The 20,259-nt window shown below is 34.0% G+C and overlaps 3 protein-coding genes across 6 annotated transcripts; 1 reads left to right on the forward strand and 2 right to left on the reverse strand.

Annotated features, from left to right (window-relative positions):
• Window positions 1-723: 723 nt before the first annotated feature.
• Window positions 724-3,137, reverse strand: LOC111020955 (putative N-acetyltransferase HLS1). The gene is made up of 3 exons (XM_022297757.2): window positions 2,798-3,137; window positions 2,514-2,647; window positions 724-1,728 (listed from the first exon to the last, which is right to left on the reverse strand). Exons 1-3 carry the CDS (start codon window positions 3,023-3,025, stop codon window positions 861-863), a joined length of 1,230 nt encoding a protein of 409 aa, XP_022153449.2. The 5' UTR covers window positions 3,026-3,137; the 3' UTR covers window positions 724-860.
• A 7,131-nt stretch (window positions 3,138-10,268) lies between these two features.
• On the forward strand, window positions 10,269-13,623 carry PLMT (phospholipid N-methyltransferase). 4 transcript variants are annotated; one of them, XR_002602761.2, is made up of 4 exons: window positions 10,270-10,603; window positions 12,818-13,150; window positions 13,296-13,362; window positions 13,438-13,623. XR_002602761.2 is itself a non-coding variant. In XM_088127034.1 (3 exons), exons 1-3 carry the CDS (start codon window positions 10,359-10,361, stop codon window positions 13,022-13,024), a joined length of 354 nt encoding a protein of 117 aa, XP_087983160.1. In that variant the 5' UTR covers window positions 10,269-10,358; the 3' UTR covers window positions 13,025-13,623. The 4 variants fall into 4 exon arrangements, 2 of the variants coding, with proteins under 2 accessions (XP_087983160.1, XP_022153398.1); XM_088127034.1 differs by having other exon boundaries at window positions 10,269-10,603; window positions 12,818-12,922; window positions 13,021-13,623; XR_002602760.2 differs by having other exon boundaries at window positions 13,296-13,623.
• Window positions 13,624-15,129: 1,506 nt separating this feature from the next.
• WRKY40 (WRKY DNA-binding protein 40) lies at window positions 15,130-16,823 on the reverse strand. The gene is made up of 4 exons (XM_022297716.2): window positions 16,533-16,823; window positions 16,116-16,445; window positions 15,898-16,014; window positions 15,130-15,797 (listed from the first exon to the last, which is right to left on the reverse strand). The coding sequence occupies exons 1-4, from the start codon at window positions 16,698-16,700 to the stop codon at window positions 15,459-15,461; spliced, it is 954 nt and encodes a 317-aa protein (XP_022153408.1). The 5' UTR covers window positions 16,701-16,823; the 3' UTR covers window positions 15,130-15,458.
• Window positions 16,824-20,259: the final 3,436 nt, after the last annotated feature.

A 20,259-nucleotide genomic window follows, 5' to 3' on the forward strand; every position in this document is an offset into this window, starting at 1 on the left:
CTTGAAATTTCCTCAGTAACTTTACTCATCTTTGAACATTTTATTGTTACTCATCTTTGAACATTATGTTCTTTTTCATCTATCAATGAAAAGTTCGTTTCTTGTTAAAAAAATATATATATGTTCCTTTTCATCTATCAATAAAAATTTCGTTTCTTGTTAAAAAAAAAATATATATCATATTACTTTAATGGCTAATCATGTGATTAAATATTAGTGGCAATATCATGGAATTACTCAAAATTTCTCCACCATCTATCTTCTTTTTATGATGGCTCATAGTCATTGGAGGAGAGAGATGGAGTCAGCCCGGAAGCAGAGAAGAAAAGGGGAGAGAAGAAAATTTAAAAGAATGCAAAAGGGGGTCTAATTGCACCTTCAATTGTGTCTTGTTACTATTTTTTTGAAAATTTAATTCATCCATGTATCCTCACCGCACTTGCAACCCTCTCTTTTTCAACCACCTCTATTCAGTTATAGGCTCCTCCAGCCATCGTATTTCTTCTCTTCCTCTCTCTAACTTGGAGAAAATTTTCTTACTATATAAAACAAATCTCTAAATTAAAGGAGTGTAATATGTTGAGAATGAGATGGAGTTTCTTATATTATCTCTCAACTGACTTCGAGAATTTGTTCAAGACCAATGATTGGAACGTGAATTAAAAAGAGTAAGCTAGCTTAGCTTAGCTTCTGTCAGATGTCAATGGCTGAAGAGTATTTAAAAGAAAAAGGACTAGGCTAAAGATTTATGAACATTCCTTTTGGTACTGTAAGACAGTGCACAGCAGGACTTTGTCATTTTCTGTACTGAAGAGAGAGAGAAGAAAAAGAAAGGAAAAGAAAAGAAGAAAGAAAGAAACTTAGATGTCTCGGGGGTCAACAAATATCCCTGATGAAGACGGTGGAGATTTGATCCAATCAGACGTTTCAGATCTTTCACACTCATCCCCCTGCAGATTTGCCAGTTTCTTGATGCACCACAAATCTTCATTCCATGAAAGTCTCCTCCAATGGGGGATGGCCACTCTCACAGGATCCTGTTGGCCTACCTCTGTCACCACTGCCCCACATCCCACATCGTCCTTGGCCATGTTATGCACGAATGTGCATAGAGACTTCATGAGGCGTGGCCCATTAGTTCCTCCCATGGATAGTCCGTACAAGAAATACACTCCAAATTGGCTGAACACATCTGGAAATGAAGGTAATCTCAGCCATGGAAGCCATGAATCTAACAATCTACTCCCCATGCAACATGCATAAGTTAGCTTCGACATTCCCTTCACCTGCAACTTAAAAACTTCTTTAGTGTTCCACACACTCAAGACTGCAAAACTTTGAGGGAGGATCCCTGTTTCAGGGTCCCACTTTGGGAGCAGCTTCTTGGGGACTGCCATGAAAGTTCCCAAGTTAAGCTTGTTGGACAAAATGGCATCTATGTCCATGGAGAAGAACTCGGAATTTGCAAAGAGATGGTGATAAACTTTAACGGCAACGTGTGGGGGAACACGAACAATGGTGATCCCAGAGCCTATTGGCTTGTAATGAGCGTGGACAGGCTGAACCAGCACTGTTGGGGATCTGAATTTTGTGTATGAAAACTTTTGTGTAAACAAGTTGATGGAGGGCTGGTTGGCGCACTCTGTTGCTATATATGCATAGTCTGCACCCTTTTGCTTGCACCATTCCTCTAGATGTTGAACTAGTTTTGTGCCAACTCCAAGCCTCCTGTATAGCATGAGCATTTAACAATATTTAGAATTTTTGGGTATTGCTGTCAACTTTTTGCATTTTTTAGGTTTTACCATATTTTCTTCTTTGACTAGCACAGATAGTGTGATGTAAGAAACTGTGAGAGAGAGAGAGAGAGAAAGTAGATTCTTGTGGACCAAAGCTGTCAGGAATAAGCAAAGTCTTGTGGACCAAAGTGTGTTAAAAGATGGAATATTTTTTTGTATTAAGAAGGAACAAAGAGAACAAATATGTTGTCTTATTTTTAATTGAATGGTAAGCTAGTCCCCTCTATACAAGTGTCCAATAACAAGCCAAATAGTTGGCCTCATAAATAGCATTTGGCCCTTATTTTGCCTAGATACCAAGACATTTGCTTTACTTTATGGTGGAACCTGATCCATATTTCTTTGTTTATTTATTTATTTCTTTTATGTTTCTCTATCTTATGTTTGTGGGGAACAGAGTACTTTGTGGGCTTTACTGTTGTAGATAGCAAACTCATTCCTAAAATTTTAAGAGCTTCAAATATAATTTTAATTGTTTTTTATCCATTCTTAGAATATCGTTTTCAAGTTAAAACTAGATGAACATTTAGAGAAGATAAAACTTCTTATGTTAAAATGTAAAAAAGTTTGTTCATGATTAATAGAGCTATCTAATATCCAATTAATCAAACTTTTTAATTGAGAGATTCTACTCTTCTGTTCAGATTGAAGTATATTAGGAACATATTGAGAGAGAGAGAGATGAGAGAGAGAGAGAGAGAGAGAGAAAGAGACCTGTGAGTAGAAGAGACCCTTAAGCCCAAAATATAAGCTAGCTTTAGAACATGATGAGAATGACCTGTTGTCACATGTTTGATACATCCTCTTATAACTCCTACGATATCTCTTGCTTCTCCATACTCTGCAACCTGTCACGCAATTCCCAAAAAAACACCTAATGAGAAAATAAAATATCCCAAACGAAACTTTAATTTATGTTTAAAGAATACCACTTCAAACACAGAAATAAATGCATCATTTTCACTAGTTGATTGCATATATATGTATATTGTATTTACCAGCATGACGTGCAAAGGGAATTGGCGGATGCGGCAAATAGGATCGCCCAGAAGATCAGTGAAAATAGAAGGCTTCCCTTTCTGTCCAACATCACACTGCGTCTCCATCTTCTCCACTGACACCTTATCTCTCTCTTCACAATATTCTCTCACTACAACCAAGTTACTATTCCCCTCTGTGTTTGAAACAACTGGTGGCCTATATTCATCAGCTATCTTCAGCACCATAGTTTTGACAGAGGAAACCACTGCTAAAAACCCTCTTAGGATTGTGTTTGGAGCTTCAACTCCACCATCTCCCTATATTTATACACACCATTTTAGAAACTCTAATTAAGTGGGTCTCACCTCAAGTGGTGCCTCTCCTTAATCCACGTTTTCCCACTTAAGTCTATTAATCATAGCTTTAAGATGTATTTGATTAATAATGTTTTCCTAATGACTATGATTAACCAGGTGGATTTAATTATTTCTTCAATTATTGTTTCATTAGCTACTCATAAGCAAAGCACCTTTATATTCAACAAGAATATAAGGTTTAGAAAAAAGAAAGATACTTGAAAAAGTCTCTCGCATTTATATTTTAAAGTCACTGGTGGCTATGATGAGACCTTCATGATGGTGATTGTGATGGTGATGGTGATGCCAATCATGATCGAAAGCTAATAATCTTTTAGCTCTTCTATTGATCAGCTCAACCTGGTCCAGGTGCAGTTTGATTTTGGTTATAGCATTATGAGAAGAGAAGCTGTGTTCCAAGACCCATGTTAACGAGATTCGTCCTTGAGCTATTTTAAGTGGTCAGATCTTAAGGTTCTTTTTTGTACAAGTGATGTTAATGTCAAAGCTATTGTCACATTTTTAGTTTGAACCACATAAGAACCAGGATTGAAAGGACAATTTGTTAGAGAAGTGAATGGGATACGTTCGAATTGTCTGGAGTGGGCCACTATAAGTATTAAATACAGAATCTGAAAATAACTTGATATGTTCCATGTATGAAATAATGTCATGTGAGTCATGACATGGTAAATATTCTAACACTTTTTTGTACAAAAATACTTGTCCTTGAATGAAGTTATCTTGTTATATACTACAAAGGTACCTTTTTCTTTTTCTTTTTCCTTTTTGAACAAAGATACAAGTTTTCGAGAAGAGAAATTTAAATTCTTAGGGAATGTTTTGCTCGTAATTTGAATAAGCTTGAGTACGTGTAGCTTGAGTTACAAAGTTTGGATTTCTACATTTTTTGTTTGGTTTCAGTTTACGATTCTCTGAATTGCGTAGCCTGAGAAATAGGTTTTAAATATCAGAGTTTATGTAGAATTTGTAAACTCATAGTTTGGCGATGGGAGAGCTAACATCTTAGAATGTATTTAGAAGTATTCCTACTTTGTGTTGGACCTGACTATGCAAGCTTGCATCGGAGGATCTCAATCATGTTCTTTGGGAGTTCTCATTTGCGCACGAGTTATGGTGTCGCTTTGTTTCGGCTTGTGGTATCTTGTGGGTGCACAATAGGGATTGTTGTTTTAGGATAGAGTAGGTCCCTTTCATGATAAGGGTATAGGGTTGTTTGACATTTCTTTTCCGCTGTTTTGTAAGATTTATGGCTGGGGGAAATGGTAGAATTTTTAAAGGGGCGGAGAGGCCCTGGGAAGAGGTGTGGGAGGTTGTTAGTTTTGATACCTCTTTATGGGCATCGGTTACTAAGCCATTTTGTCATTATCAATTAGGTTTCATTCTTTTGGATGGGTGGTTGTTAGTTTTGACTTCTTTTGAGGGGTTAGTTTTTTTGTATGCCCTTGTTTTTTATTTCAAATTTTTTAACGAAAGCTTGGTTTCTCACCATAGAAAAAATAAAGGGACTCAGTTTGAAATAAGTAAAATTTCATATAACATTGGCAGGCTCAACTTTAGAGTCTCGAATTATATAAATCCAATTTTATGGGTTCAAATATAAATATGTTTAGCTTCGAAAGACTCAATTATAATTTGGCAGAAGCTTTGTAGGGTGTGAATGGTGTTGGGATCATGACATGCGTGCTTCAGTCTCTGTATAACAATCTTTCTTTGTAGAGAAATGAGAGTAGTCTCCATATATTATATGCCTCCTTTCACCAATTATTGGTGGAGATGGCAAAAGAGAAAGAGCATGCCTTATGAACATGTTTCCACCAGACTGCGCAGCATGTGGCGGCCTTGTGACCTTCATCATCGTTTTGCCATAACTCTCTCTCTCCCTCTCTCTCTCTTTCTCTTTATTTTTTTTAACTTAATTTATCTTCTCTAGATGACAAGTTCTCATGTTATTGCAGATAACGAGAATTCAGCAATATTCATAAAAGTTGATTGGAGAAATCAGGTTTGCCTTTAGAACTTTGAGATCCTTTTTTTTAAAGATAAATCTGTTCAAATTGAGGGGCTGCATTGGAATACCAGTGCTGAAAAACATTTCTATTAGGGGAAAAAGAGAATTTCATTTGAAATTTTGCTACTTTGGGGTCTCTGTCACCAGTTCTGTTGTCACAGACAATTTCTTTCGAGACAAAATAATAATAATAAAACACGGTTAGTAATCTGAAAGCAAATTTTGGGGGACATGTTGAGATAAACGTGAATTAATTGGCATTATCTAAACTTAGTAGTTTGAGAGAAAAAATTGTACGGATGTGGAGTCAAGTCAAGCTAAGATGTTAGAATATGAATAAAGTAACATATCAATTATAGGTGGGAACGATATTAGAATGCCACTAATGTTTCACATCAGTTAATAGTAGGATACATCATAGATTTATATATAGAAATAGCATTTTTATTGATACGAAGTTTGGTGAATATAGTCCACAAATATCATACCTATACTGGGATTCGACACCATAATTAAATTCAGGAGGTTATCTAAATATATTTGACCCAGTCCTTAAGATTATTGTTCTCATAAAGGAATATGGGTGCGTGAGAAAAATGATTTGTAAGTGATTGTATGAATACTCTATTTCATAACCATACAATAATAACATACGTAAATCTGTATCATTCTAGATCCTATATAATTTTTAAATAATTTAATCAATGGTACCAATAGATGTCAAGATTTGCTATTCTCTTCTTTTCTCAACACTTGTGGAAATTCTTTATTGAAAGGACTCTCTAATCAGATCACTGTTGAATGGGGGTAGAAATTCTTCGAAATATATGTTGAGATGCGAAAGCAAAGAAAATATATTCTCTTGTGAAGCTCTGTCTTCATAATCTCTGTAGAAAAGGAATAGGAATGTGATAGAGAATGAGAATTTCAATCTAGAATGAAGGATTTGATAGCAACTCTTCCCCCATTCTTCACCTTTATAATCTTGAGAGGTATTTAAATGGATAATTATAACACGTTCAACAAGGCCACTAGTGAGAATTCCTCCTAGATAGCTAGAGTATCCCTTTTCTTCTTCTTTTTTTTTTCTTTTCTTTCTTTCTTTCTTTCTTCTGAAAAGTCTAGCTAGCTAGAGTTGATATGGTTTTTATTAGGTATATTGATTAAACAACATCAAAAAACTTTCAACAATAAATAAAAGAAAAGATAATCAATCAAAAGTAGAGCCGTCACCAACATTATAGACTTGCATTATTTTAGCGTCTGAAAGAGAACTCCATTGGCTGTATCTGAATATGAATATCTCCATAAAATGCTCTCCATGTTTTGTTTTTCATATTTCATGTACACATTATTCTCTTCCATCAAGTTTAAAAAGAGAAAAAAAAGTTGAATTATTTGCAAAGTTAATTAGATTTCTATATTCTTGTTCACATAGCACTTTTGTCACACTTATTATATTTGCCCAAATATATATTAACTTATTCTCTTAGATATTTTATTATGCCTTTCTTTATTTGTTTTTAGCTTTTCAGATTTCTTCGAATGTTCTATATCTTTCCCAAAAATAAATAGACATTCTGATTGGTTATCCATGAAATTGAAAACCCATATGGATGAATATCTTATAAGTTCAAGGAAAATTAATTAAACTATAGGATTAATGTAAGAGAGTGACATCATTTATATTAATTATATGCAGCTGGTTTTTTTCTTAATTTAATATAATATGGGGATTTACTTTGTGTGGCTGTTATTCTTTGGCTTACGTTTTTGATTAAGATGACATGCAAAATATTCGACTGCAAGATTTTATATTTTTGCAAAGAACAATGTTGACTAGCTAGGGTATATATTCTTCTTCATCAAGCTTCATTGTGTGTGTTAGAAGCCAAGAATGTTTTGGAGGGGGCAGAAAAAAGTTCAAAAGGGCTTTGTCTAGAACATTGTTTTTGGGTTAGTTTTCTACTTTTGGTTTCAGAACTATTTTTTTAAGAATTGTGATGGTGAGACGATTTGTACAAATTGCAATTATTGTTCACAATCTCATAGGTTTGGAAGGATGAACAATAGCGGGATTGTTTTTAAAAATATGTTAAAATGATCGAGTTTACTCACTTTCATATCTCTAACACTATTTTTTTCTCCGATGAGATGATTTATATTATTCATAAAAATGGAAATTGATAGATGCTTTAATAGTTAAGTTATTGAAAGAAAAAATGTTTACAAATGAACTCTTAAAGAAATAAATTTTTCACTTGTTTTAAAAAAATTGGTTGTTTTTCGCAACATAACATAGGAAAATAAAATAGTTTGAAGTGTCCAGAAGGAAGGGTCGACTAGTACATTTAGGCCATAGTTAATATACTATTTTAAATAATTAAATATTATTTAAATAGTTTATTAATTAATAATAGATTATTGGAGTTCATAATTTGTAGGCCCATTAGGTAGTTAACTTTCTATTTCACACTGAAGAATCTCTTTACTAAAAGAAATTAATTTGAATTTCTGATTAAAATAAGTATACATATTAGATACAAGGTTAGAATAGTGGATTGGACTTATTATTGACAGAGTATATAGGTGCATGTAGGCTCGAATCATGATTAGCGATTACATTATAGAAACACCTTTCACTTGGTTACATTAGTTATGTCAACTAGTTAAAATGAGTTAATATCTAATCATTTAGTCAATTTGAATGTAACTCAGTATATAACTTTTAAAAAATTAATACTAATAAAGCTTAAGCATTCTATGTTATTATAATGATTGTCTGCCAAAATATTTTTAAAAGATAGATCTGAATTGAAATGTTTAATTAACGATACGATAGAGATATTACGTTATTTTAATATCCATTTGAAATGTCTCGATGGTTCTAAAGTAGATGAATACAAATTAATAATATAAAATTTGATATGCAAATAATTTTCTTAGATTTCTCATAGTCTTTTAAATAATAATAAAAAAAAGATTGAGAAAATAAGGCAAGAAGGCCAAAAATGACTTCTTAGCAAACCTACTAACTTTGGATTATTCAATTGGTAAGATGATATTTAATTAGTTATCTTTTAATCTTTCCCATTGTTTTATGCATTAATAAATTATGATGGGAATAGTGGCAATGAGGACATGATCAACTTTTCATGACTAAAGGTAATGGCAAAACATTCCACATTAAAGAGATAGACATGATCTTCCTAACAACTTGTGCTACCTTATTCATTCTTCTCATTTATTGTCAAAATAAGTTAATATAAAATGGTCAATTTATTTTATTTCCAAGTTTAAACATAAAAAGTGATCAAATACTTTTTTTCCTCTCTCTCTCCTAATCTCTACAATTGAATATTCACAATTTTCTAGCAAGATTTTCTTTATGGTCTAACTTCTCTTTCTTTTTCGGATAACTGAAACACAAATTAACCAATACATTAATATATTATCATTTTTATATCTGAACTATTAGTTAGATACAAATTAAATGACTAAATTTGGATCTTATTGAAATTTGATACAAATTTCTTAAATTATCGGGAACAATTAAAAGTGGGATAAACATTAGAGACTAAAACTTACATTTTTTTCCTTAACATATTGAAAGCATTAATCTAAAAAAAAAATTAAAAAAATCCCTCAATTAATCTCCACTTTTTAATTACTGAAAATGTCCAAGTAATGAAACATTAATTATAAGAGTTGAATAAATAAAGACTAGCAATATGTTATAACAACTTTTATTCAACTAATATAAAGCTAATTTGATCTTTGATTGCACATTTTAAAAAATAAGGTGACCAATCTATGAAATTTGACCTAATTTAATATTACAATGTTGGTTTATATATATATATATTAGCACCATAATGTGTGGAGCACCATGTGTCACGTAATAAAAGCCTCCTTAAAGTTTGTAAATGATAATGAGAATAGAGAAAAGTGATGCTTTGGAAAGTGTTTTTTTCAATTTCTTTTATTAAATAAAGTTATATTGAGAATTAAAGTAGTTTTGTGTGTCAATAGCCAAATGCTACAGCTGTGTTCCACTGTTTTTTTTTTCTTATTTTTATTAATTAAAATATGAATAACAATAATAATGCTTTAAAGATTTGCAATGTGATGGTTTGTTCGGCCAAATGATATTAGCATAATAGATCATTCGGATTTTAACCTTTCTTTTAATAATAAAAATAAAAATAATGAATAATTAAAAAAATAATGAAATAAAAAAATGATCATGTGACAATATGTTGATATTGTTTCTTAAATGCTCTTGTCCTCGCTTTTTAATTTAATGGGTAATCATTTCATATTATTATGTATATAATTACATTGCTTCATCCATATTTTAAGTTTCATTGATGTGTAAAAAAACACTTATTTCATTCGAATGAATAAGCAGAAAGTAATTGAGAAAGTCTACTATGTAAAAAATTATTACACTGATACAAACTTCTCTCTTCGATCTCAATTATACAAAACACTCTCTTAAAGTAAATATTGTTCAGCTAACTACTTAAAATATTTTCAGTTGGGATGAATGAAACCCAAAGTCATGGAGTCAGTAGTTGGAGCACACTCATCTTTCGGATGTGAGACAATTGCACTTCTAATATATTTTGCCTAAACTCAATCAACCAAACAATTTAATTTTACCTGCATTCATGTTGAGATTTTATCGGGAACTAAGACTGAAAACGAAAATCAAAATGTTTTAGTAAAGAAATAAAAATCAAAGCTGTTATTTACTATTACTATTATTGTGAAGAAAAACCAAAGTTCATAATTTCATCAAGGGTAAATTAGTAAAAAAAGATAAATAAGAGAGAATGGTCCAATGAAAATGGATCCTTTCAAAACTTCAAATCATGGTAAATACAAAAGTCCAACTCTTTCTGGTCACAAATTTTGGCCCAATTAGTCAACCCACGGCACCCTTTCTGGGCCATAGCCCATATTGATTCCAACCTTTTCTGGTCAAAATTTCAGGCCCAATAACTTATAACCCAACATACCCACCTGGGCTAATAGCCCATTACCCATCTGGGCCTCAGCCCATATCAGTCCGCATCCACTAAAACGGGTAGGCTTCGTCCTCCTTGATCCTTCTTCCGACGGGGATCATTTTCCCGAGAAAGTGGAGGAAATTCCGGTGAGAAAAATATCAGAATCAGAATCAGAATGGGCATAATCGCAGGAATTGGAGTGCTGCTGCCATTTCCCTTCTACTACGTCTTATGGACTCGTCCACAGTTATGGGCGAATTTTTGCGGGAAATGGCGCGAACCCTGCAAATTGATGGCTCGGGTCTCCATCTTTCTCAAGTTGCTTCAGTTCCTCTCCATCCTCCACGTCTCCTCCTTCTCATGGCCGCCGCCTCTCTACTTCTGGCCCCTCATGGCCTTTGGCCAATTTTTGAACTTCAGGTCTCTCTCTCTCTCTCTCTCTCTCTCTCTCTCTCTGATGTGCTGAAATCTGCCTTCAATCTGTATAGTAGCCTACTTGACTTAACTTTTGTGCTACTGCTTGCTATATTGATGAGAGGAAATTTACGAGCTGGATATGTGGAAGTAACGATTTATTAATGATCTGAAAAGCGTCTGAAAAGCGATCCTACCTGTGAATTTAATGATTAAATTTCTCTTTACTTCTTAAGATTACTTCATTAGGAGATTATTAGCATTTAATAAAGGTTAGAATCATTGGCAATCTCTTCTTTATCAGGGAGAGAGAGAGACGAAATTTGATTTCAGTTTCTATCTTCAAGTTTAGCTATCGCTGATCGTGATCAATCTCTTCATTCTCCAATTGACCATTCAGTTGATGTATATGTGGAAGGTTTTTTTTTCCATGTACTTTTTGGGTAAGAAATAGTTGTTGCACCAAAGTAGGTCCTAGAAAGTGAAATACTTGGAGTTTGGTCTTCGCTACAAGGTTTTATACATCAAGCGGTCGTGGCTCTGAAGTTCTTTTGGTTTTTCAAGCTTAGTAGGAAGCAGTTTTCTGAGACCTGGTTTAGAATGCTTTTTTATCTTTTTTGAGTTTGTACTCTTGTTGTGCTAATTCTGCTTTATTTTTCTCTTCTTCTCTCTCTTATTTTTTCACCCTTTCGGAGTCCTCTATCTTGAACATTTTTCCTTTTCATATATTGATGAAAAAAAATTTTTTTTCCAAAAGAAAGGAAGTGAATACTTGGTGTGACCGACTTATCTGAGGCTGCTGCAGTGTCCCGAGTACTGTTTTTCATTTCTATTAAGGATTACTGTATTGTGCTTCCCAGTGCTCACATCCTTGGTTATCACTTTTATAAGAATTCAACTTGGTTCTGTCTTTCCCAAAGAATGCTTCCCCTCTAGCCTTGAACAACTTTATAAAGTTACCTTTGAGAAAAGTGGTGTCGAGGGGATTTTCCTGAAATTTGACTTCGTAGAAGTTACAGACTTTTCAAGAATACTTCTCGAGGAAGTGAAAAAAAACTTAGAAGTTGTGCGTTTTATAGTACTTCTATAAAGTTTCCTATCTTCAAAATCTTTTTGTAACTATGTACATATTTTTTTATTAATGCTATTCTAGTGGACTGTACTTAGTCTGCTAGTTTCGTTTAAGTTGATGCCTCAACCACCCAATTTATTTCTCTTGGTGTTAATGGAAGTTTGTTTCCTATTAAAAAGAAGAAAGAAATTGATGTGGATAGGTTTATATCAAGATTTTCCCCTATCATAATGCAACAGTAAAAAGTGAAAGTGTGGAGATTGTTGCGCCAAAGTGAGCACATAAATTTAGAAATCAATAGTTGCAAGGGCCATTTTCTTGCCTCGGATTCTGTGTACTTTAATGAGATGAGAATGATTGCAATCTAAGGAATTGGCTTTATCTGCTCTTGGGTTGAGGAATGGAATTTTTAATATGAATAAGAATCTATCATAGATGTCCTTTCGTTGGTTTGCAATATCCAAGCAATTACTAAAATATATGTTCAAATTCATTATGTGAACTTTATCTGCTCTTGGATACTCTTTCATTGATTTCAGAGATGAAAAATGATGCTTGCAATGGTCAAACAAGCTTTAGAGACAGCATTTTCCCAGTATAATTGCCTCATATGATTGGTAGTCTTCACAAGATAGATCTTTTGTGATTATTACTATATAACAAAGTAAAAACAACTAAGATTACATTAATGTTCGTTTCTTATGCTCAAGCTTGAAAATTCAGAAACAAGCGTAGAATAAGCATCTCAGGCTGCTAGTGTTTTAATTAAAAGCAAAGAAACTATAATCAAGATTTTCGAGTTTAGGATGTCCTATCCTAAATTTTTAGGCCAATTTAAGGATACATAAGTGATCTCATGGGACAACTGTCCCTGTCTAACCTAGTAGGGTAGATTTTAATATCTTAAGTTGGTGGCCACATGAGTTTCAACCCATTCTCTCAAAGTCTATATATTTTTTTGACCCACCTCTATAACCATCAGGCCAATCCGGACAGGGTCAAGTACGATTAGATGCATGAGACTATTGGACCTCAATTTTTTACAATGTTGCTGCAGTTTTCCAGACTCGATTGAATGAAAACAATATCGTGTTGCTCCGGCTTGTATTATAAAGTAATTCTTTCTTCTGTCTTCTGCCAAATTATAGGGTCTATCAGTTACTGGGTGAATCCGGTGTTTACTATGGAGTACGGTTTGGGAAGAACATTCCATGGGTGACAGAATTTCCATTTGGATATATAAGAGATCCTCAGTATGTGGGAAGCATTTTGAGCATTTTTGCTTGTCTTTCTTGGGTACCCTTGCAATATATTCTGCTGTTGACGCTGGGATACGTCTTTATGATGCAAGTTGAATCAAAGGAAGATCCCACAACTCGGGCAAAGCCTCAAAGTTAAATTTGTGAGAGACTAATCTTGGAACAACCAGACAGGATTGACATACGGTGTGTTTGGGCCGCTTCTGAGTACCCGTTAACCCGGTAATCCCCCACCCCACAAGATCAAAGCTCTTGGAATTTTGAATGTTATCCTGGTTTGAGCTTTTCATAATGTCCTCAATTCTACTTACTTTGCCAATTGTCTGTAACTACTACTAGGAATAAGAGTTTGCCATATACTTTGTAGGTTCTCTTCACTATGATGCATTTCTCGTTCGAGTTTTTGGGAAACTTGAAATCTAAAGGACTGTTTGGTAATGAATTTTGTTTTTCCAGAAGAGAATTTACTTTCTATGTTCTGGTAATTTACTTCAAAGCTTTCTGATTAGGTCAAAGAGCAAGAAGGAATTCAATCATTGTCAAAAGTTATGGGCTAGGAGAAGGATTTGTAGACCCTGTTTTTGGCTTGCAGAATCTGTAAAAATTTTCTTTGTATTATGACAATGCTAAATAAAACAATCTTATTATATTCCTGAAGGACATAATGCAGTTGAACACTGGTGGACTTTTGCTCATTGACAGAAAAACATTTCCTATTTTCAATTCAAGACTTCTAAGATTTCTTTCTGATATTCAAATGTCAAAATTACTGTCTTTGAGAAGTAGACTACATCTATCTAAGAGAATATTAAATATTAGTATTTAGTATGTGGGAATTAGAGAGGCATTGATATAATTTACTCAGGTAAAGAGTCTAATCATTAAAATATTCAAAAAGAAAATTAAGCCTAATAGTAATAGGTGTCTTATATATTAAGTTATATTCAAATGGGCTGTTTCACATCTACTAAAATAAGTAGAATTCATGTGTCGTTATGGAGGTATATTGTAAAAGGTTTAGACTTTGGTGAGAGAGTTTTATTTAGAGAGGTGAGACATTAATTCTAAAGGGTTGTTTGAGACTTTTCTTATAGTGGAAAATTTCTTTTATATAAAGAAAGTTGAGAGGGGAGAGATTCAAACTCAAGATATGATTGGTTGAATCGTCACTTTTTCAAAATTTGTGGCTAATTATTGGTCTTCTTGTGGTTGGACAAATATTGTTCAGGGGTTGATTTTGTTGACTGTGTTGGATATTCGTTTTAGCTCGAGTTTGGATATTTCAATTCTAGTTTTAGGGGCTTTTTGGGTGGTTTATTAGTTTGCTTCTTTTGACAATTCTTTTGTTTTAGTTGAAGAAGAGTAGTGAGGAAAATCAACAACACCAGAATAGGAATTTTTGGTTTCAAGCCTGGTTGCAGGTGGCTAAGTCGGGAGAGGGGGCGAAGATCCAAAACTTAATATATCCTTGTTACTCAAGATATATATTAATGAGAGAATTTCAAAAATAGCACAAAATAAATATGTATTTTTTATTTAGCATAAATTACAAACTATTATATGAGACTAACCAAAAACCATTTTTTTGACACTTTTGAAAAAACAGTTAATAATATAATTTTATAAATACATGTTTATTTTACGTCATTTAGTATAATTTTCATAACTCCAAATGTATTAATGTTGTTGATGCACAATTCTGGTCGGCCACATACACTTCAATTTTCGAATTAGTACTGAATCCACCACACTTGTGTACACAATTGGAAGATCCTCCCAATGGCATAATGGTTTTTTTTTTTTTTATCAAATGTCAATAGATTTCTCGCTGGTCGGAATTATCCCCAAGTCAAAGCCAAGCTATTTACGAAATCATGGGCCCTTCCCTCATCTTCGAAATGTCTGAGCTGAGTCATTTGTTACCTTTGATTCTAACCAATATCAAATGTTACGACTAATTTAAGTTGCTAAAATTAAAATATTGACTTGAGAATTCATCATTCCCTCTTAAATCTCCATAAAAACATACTATAAAAGAAATTGACTTGCAGAGATTCTGGTTCTAGTTTCAATGTGAAACAATACGAAAAGTGGAATAAAATGGAAAGATCTAATGATTCCAATGACTTTCCATCAACGTAAAAATAACTTATAAGAAAAGGCATCAAATCAAAATAGAAGAAAAAACAAAAAAAAAAATGTTGACAAATTGAAAACTTTGCGAGGGAATATTCATTGATATCGAATTCATTCAATTGCTTGAAGAATTTCGCCATTACAAATTTGAAACAATAATTCCTCCGACGGCCCAAAAACGTCGACCAAGTACCCAAATTGAATCCTCTGTTTTCGCCCATTTTTTGTACTCTTTTTTAACGTTTTTCTTTTTTTCATTTCAAACTTTCAGACTATCTTCTACAGTTCTACTACGACCTGTCAAATCTTGTCTTCTTTTTCTTCGGTGTGTATTTACAGATTAATCTCAAGGAAAAAGTCCCATTTTACACTTCGAAAGTCCGATCGAGATTAATTAATGCGGAAAAATTTTCCCTGAAATCGCCGCCGCGAGCGCCGCCGTGAAATTGGGGTCCTTCGTTAAGGAAGACGCCATCTGTTCGACGAGAAACTGTTGCAATTCCGGCGAGTCGAATCTTGGATTGGAGGAGGTTTTAGGGTCGGTGCTTGGATTGGGCTTCGCCGCCAGGTCGAGGGAAATGGCCGGCGCCGCCGAGGAGCCGGGCGGCGCCGGGGTGATGCTCAGGGAGCGGGCGGCGCCGGAGGTCGCCTCCATGTGAGATGGGTGTGGATGGTTGTGCTCCCCTTCGTAGGTGGCTACAAGAATTGATTGATCTTCTACACTTCTTTGAACCTAAAAATCAAGTAAAAGAAAACCCTTTTAAGCATTTTTGAGAATTTAACAAAAGACGAAATCAAAAATCAAAATAATGCTCAAAATCTGTTAAATTTACCTTCTTTTTCACAGGGCAGCTTGGGGCAAAAGAGCACTTGAAATAAGCTCTAGGACAAGGATTATCTCTAGTGACCTTCTGGCCATATTTCCTCCATTGATAACCATCTTTAACAACCTACAAATTCAAAGATTCAAAGAAAAAGAGAAATCCAAGTTTAGATTGAAAATCCCATCTTCCATTTCTTTGTTCATCATCAGCAAAAGGGAAAAACTTACCAGATTTGACTCAGAAGCTCCAATTTTGACTTGAATTCTAGTGGTTTTAGCAGCTTTGTTAATAGTTTCCTCTTTTGGCTTCTTGTAGGACTCTTCATCAGAGGAACTACTCTCAGAATTCCCATTGATTCCATTTACAACCATATTGTTGTTGCTGCTCTCAGACTTCCTCTTCCTCGAAGAAGAAATCTCCTTTTCCCCATTTTTGTTCATTTGCTCCACCAAATGCCCTCTCAAAGTGTTGTAATTTTCACACACAACAGTTAACATTTCAGTCAATTTCTTGTTCTCTGCACTCACCCTCTTCAGTTCCTCCATCAAAGCCCCAGTCTGAAAACAGAACAATTCCAAATTCCAAATCAGTACTCAAGAATAGAAATTAAAAACCAAAACTTTTCTGAAAAGTCAAACACCCACCTCTTCCTTGACAGAAACCTTCCTCTCAAGATCCAAATAGTTCTTCTCCTTGTGCGAGAAAAGAGAAGAGGAACCACCCACCGGAGCGTCGCCGGAGAATCTGAGAGGGTTGAGATTGAGGTCGAGAGAAGTGTCAACAGAATCCACCCAGGAAGTATAAGCAGCCATGGGCGAAAACCCAAGTGAGAAAAACAGAGAAAGATGAAAAATTTGTGAGATTTAGGGAAGACCCAGAAGGGATTTTGCAGAGTCCAAAGTTGTTCGGAGAGAAAAAACAGAGGAAAGAGAGATTTTATAGAGTGGAGAGAAGGAAGGTGGATGGAAAGAGAGAGAGAAAGAGGATAAAGCTGGCAATGGCAATGGCAATTGAGAGAGGAAACAAGAGGAAAATACGTGGAGAGGTTCTGATTTGGTGTGCGCTTTTTGGCATATTTGAGAATTGTGATTGGTGGGGCGAAGGGGCCATGTCCCATGTCGGTTTAAGGGTTGAAATTTGAAAATCTTTTTCCAGGATTCAAAGTCAAGCCACACCGTGTGCTTTTTTTTTTTTTTTAAATTTAATTAGTTAGTAATAAATGCTTTTGGAAATTAGATAAGAGTGGGACCATTTACAAGTCATGATGAAATTTTCTAGAAGAGTACTTACATATGACTACAATCTTCCTGTCCACGGGCCAAAGCGAGCATGTTGTAAGTTCGATCTCCTACCTCCACATATTATACTCAAAATCTTCTTGTTGATTACATCAATTACCGTTGAGTTATGCTCGCTTTAGATAAAAAAATTGATATTATTTTTAAAAGATATATATCTTTTTTTAATTAATCGAGCTATATCAGTTGCTGGTTGTTAAGGAGAACAGACTCTAATCATTTGAATGGAGATAATTGTCATCTTATATATCATGGGTTAGTCTCTTTTCTAATTAATGTAAGACTTTGTTTGCACTCCTTACAAACCTAATAGTGATCTAGCGATATTAAAATACAATTTATGAAGAAGGGTTCATAGTATAGATAGAGAGAGTAGTTATGAAGTAATTTAAAAAAAATAGATTTAAGTATAATTAATTTTCCAAAATCAATATCTAAGTGATACCTTAAAAATGAATTCAAAGTGATTTTAAGCTAACATGATTAATGGAAAGGGATGTAATCTTGACGATGACAAAAGTGATTTTAACATGTCGAAACGTACCTTAATAAAGATCTATGGAAATATAAAAATATATGTGTTTGGGAGTATAGAGACATGAATTTAGCTTTGGGGTTGAAAGTTTTGAATTTTCACTGCAATTGGAGTTTGGTTTTTCCTTTGTTTTTATTGTTGTTGGGTTTATTTATTGCATTCACATTCTTTAATGGAAAGAATTCAAAGTCTTGGGTCTCATGTGACATTTCGAAGGTGCTACTTGCAAATAATTTAAAAGAAACGAACAAGTTATAAAGCTCTCAATTCTCTATGCTACTAGAAAATTTTTTAGGTTTGTTTCCCTTTTTTCTTAATGAGATAAGTCATTTATGCCAAAAAAAAAAAAAAGACACAAACAAACAAACCTTATGGTGTGAGATAATTCTATCAAATGTAGTTAGTTTTTTCTCTATCTATAATGAAATATAGTAAGTCATAAAATATGATAAGGTCAAGTTGATCGGATAGTTATTCAATTTTTAATATTGTGTTAGTTTAATGGTGTTGGAACCCATTTTCACCATACACGTGGCACATGTCGATTGGGTGATGGGAAGTATATGTGGCCATTATCCAAAGCTTGAAATTTCATTACCTCGGTTTCGTTTTATACGGCTGAGCCGACGTCTTGTGTTGCTGAAGTCATATAGATCTGGTCATCCCTATTCAAATGAATTGACCTATTTCACATTGGCTCAGATCCAGACTCCGACATATTCGACAACCTTAAAGAGTAGTTAAGGCATTATCGGGAATGTTGTCGAGGAAGTCGCCTATAAATAAACTCATTCACTCCATTTTCAGATATGCAAATACTAAATTATCTCTCTAGTTTAGTTCGGCCAGTTATTGACTTTATTATCGGAGTGTGTTTTGTTTTGCAGGTCATCTGCCCAGCTCATCCTTTGAGCCGTCCTCAGTCCGAGTCGAGATTCGTAAAGTTGGTCATTTTTCTGATCAATGGACTCAATTTTTAGTAAGTATTTTATTTTCTTAAACGATACGTGGATTTAGTACCAATTTTTACTAAAAATTAATCGAAATTAACCCACTTGCTCATGTCCATGTATGATATGTCAAAGGAGAGATTATGCTTTCCTAGAGCGAGCATGAGATCTGTTTCCTTTTTTTTTCCTTTAATCCTTTTCTTAGGACGTGCTAGAGATGAATGATACTGGGATAAATTAGTTGAATTTTAATTCAATAAATAAGGTGACATTACATGGTGCCTCCAAATATTACAATTATAAACGATCAAGAAAAATACTAAGAGAGCATTTGGGGCACAAGTTCAACCTCTTAAGCCAAGAAACGTTAGACGTAGGAGCTTAAATAGAGAGTTTAGGGAAAACTATGCGAGGAAGTAAGTTTAGAGAAATAAGAGTGGGATATAATTGAAACCTATCAATTTGTCTAACAAATCTCAAAGTGTGACAAAGGCTAGAGACAAACATGAGTTCAACCTTTTAAATTCAAACTCTTATCTCAAACGTCGGACTTCAAAATGAAATTGTTAAAAAAGGTTCATACTAAAATAACACAGAACAATCATCCAACACATCTACAAAATCAACCACATAAGAAAAATAAAGACACTAAAGTAATAAAAAAGTACTCATCCGTAGCAATAAAGTGATGTTAATTTTCTCACTCGTTCAAGTTCATGGAGAAACATCGAGACGAAAACACAAACCACTCTCAATTAGACATCTGACTCTAACCACGTGAGTCTGTTAAATTTTCAAGAAATAAAAAGCATTTGAGCCACAGTCTGATGCACTATACTATGAAATATCAACCAGCCTTTGTCCAAATAAAGATCGGACTAAGGGGTCAAATGAAACCGCTCTTAACTGATCACCCGCTATTCGCGAATCTCCTACCAAGAATCTCGCGATCGTGCTTCGTAACCATTGAGTGGACTCCACACGTCAACGTCAAGGACTTGAATTTGATTGTTCGTCTTGAAAACATACCTCACATTCTAGAGACTTAATGATAGTTATTTTTCCTTTTTTGTGCAAGCTTCTCTTGCACCATTTTACACTTTTGTAAATCTAGATCCTTTGGTTCAAATTTAGGCGCAAACAATGGTCTAATCCAGTAGAATCCAAACTTTCAATTAAATTTATTTCAATCAGTTTGATATGTAATAAAAATAAAAATTTCCCCCCTTTTTTTTTTGTTTTCCGTCAACATCATAGTGAAGAAAATAATTATAAAATGAAGTAAAAAGTGAAGAAATTAACTGAAAAATGATGTGGAAGATTAAAGAAAAAGAAATTAGGAAATTAGGAAGAAATATGTTGACCAGATACTCCGTCCCCAGCTCTTCTCCAGATACTGAGATCTGCCCTCACCCTTCCCTTTATCGTCACGTTTCATAAACATTTTCCACGCATCCCTATTTTATCTTTTATCTTTTTTAATTTTAAAAAACAGAACGAAAAAAAAAACAAAATTATTAAAATATGATTGTTCTCAAGACTTCCACACGGCTTGAGGGGACACGGTATCACATGACCACTTGAGTTT

Source organism: Momordica charantia (assembly GCF_013281855.1).
Source record: "Momordica charantia cultivar OHB3-1 chromosome 8 unlocalized genomic scaffold, Mcharantia_2.0 BLBB01000008.1, whole genome shotgun sequence".
NCBI classification, from domain to species: Eukaryota; Viridiplantae; Streptophyta; class Magnoliopsida; order Cucurbitales; family Cucurbitaceae; genus Momordica; species Momordica charantia.

What these genes read in the sequence shown, in the direction of transcription:
- LOC111020955 (XM_022297757.2), bottom strand. Translation starts at nt 3,025, where the DNA reads ATGGTGCTGAAGATAGCTGATGAATATAGGCCACCAGTTGTTTCAAAC. An exon ending in TCCCTTTGCACGTCATGCTG is followed by an intron (nt 2,648 to 2,797) that starts GTAAATACAATA and finishes ATTGCGTGACAG; the next exon opens with GTTGCAGAGTATGGAGAAGC. An exon ending in AGGGTCTCTTCTACTCACAG is followed by an intron (nt 1,729 to 2,513) that starts GTCTCTTTCTCT and finishes CATGCTATACAG; the next exon opens with GAGGCTTGGAGTTGGCACAA.
- PLMT (XM_022297706.2), top strand. Translation starts at nt 10,359, where the DNA reads ATGGGCATAATCGCAGGAATTGGAGTGCTGCTGCCATTTCCCTTCTAC. An exon ending in GGCCAATTTTTGAACTTCAG is followed by an intron (nt 10,604 to 12,817) that starts GTCTCTCTCTCT and finishes GCCAAATTATAG; the next exon opens with GGTCTATCAGTTACTGGGTG.
- WRKY40 (XM_022297716.2), bottom strand. Translation starts at nt 16,700, where the DNA reads ATGGCTGCTTATACTTCCTGGGTGGATTCTGTTGACACTTCTCTCGAC. An exon ending in AGGTTTCTGTCAAGGAAGAG is followed by an intron (nt 16,446 to 16,532) that starts GTGGGTGTTTGA and finishes TTCTGTTTTCAG; the next exon opens with ACTGGGGCTTTGATGGAGGA. An exon ending in GCTGCCCTGTGAAAAAGAAG is followed by an intron (nt 15,798 to 15,897) that starts GTAAATTTAACA and finishes CTTGATTTTTAG; the next exon opens with GTTCAAAGAAGTGTAGAAGA.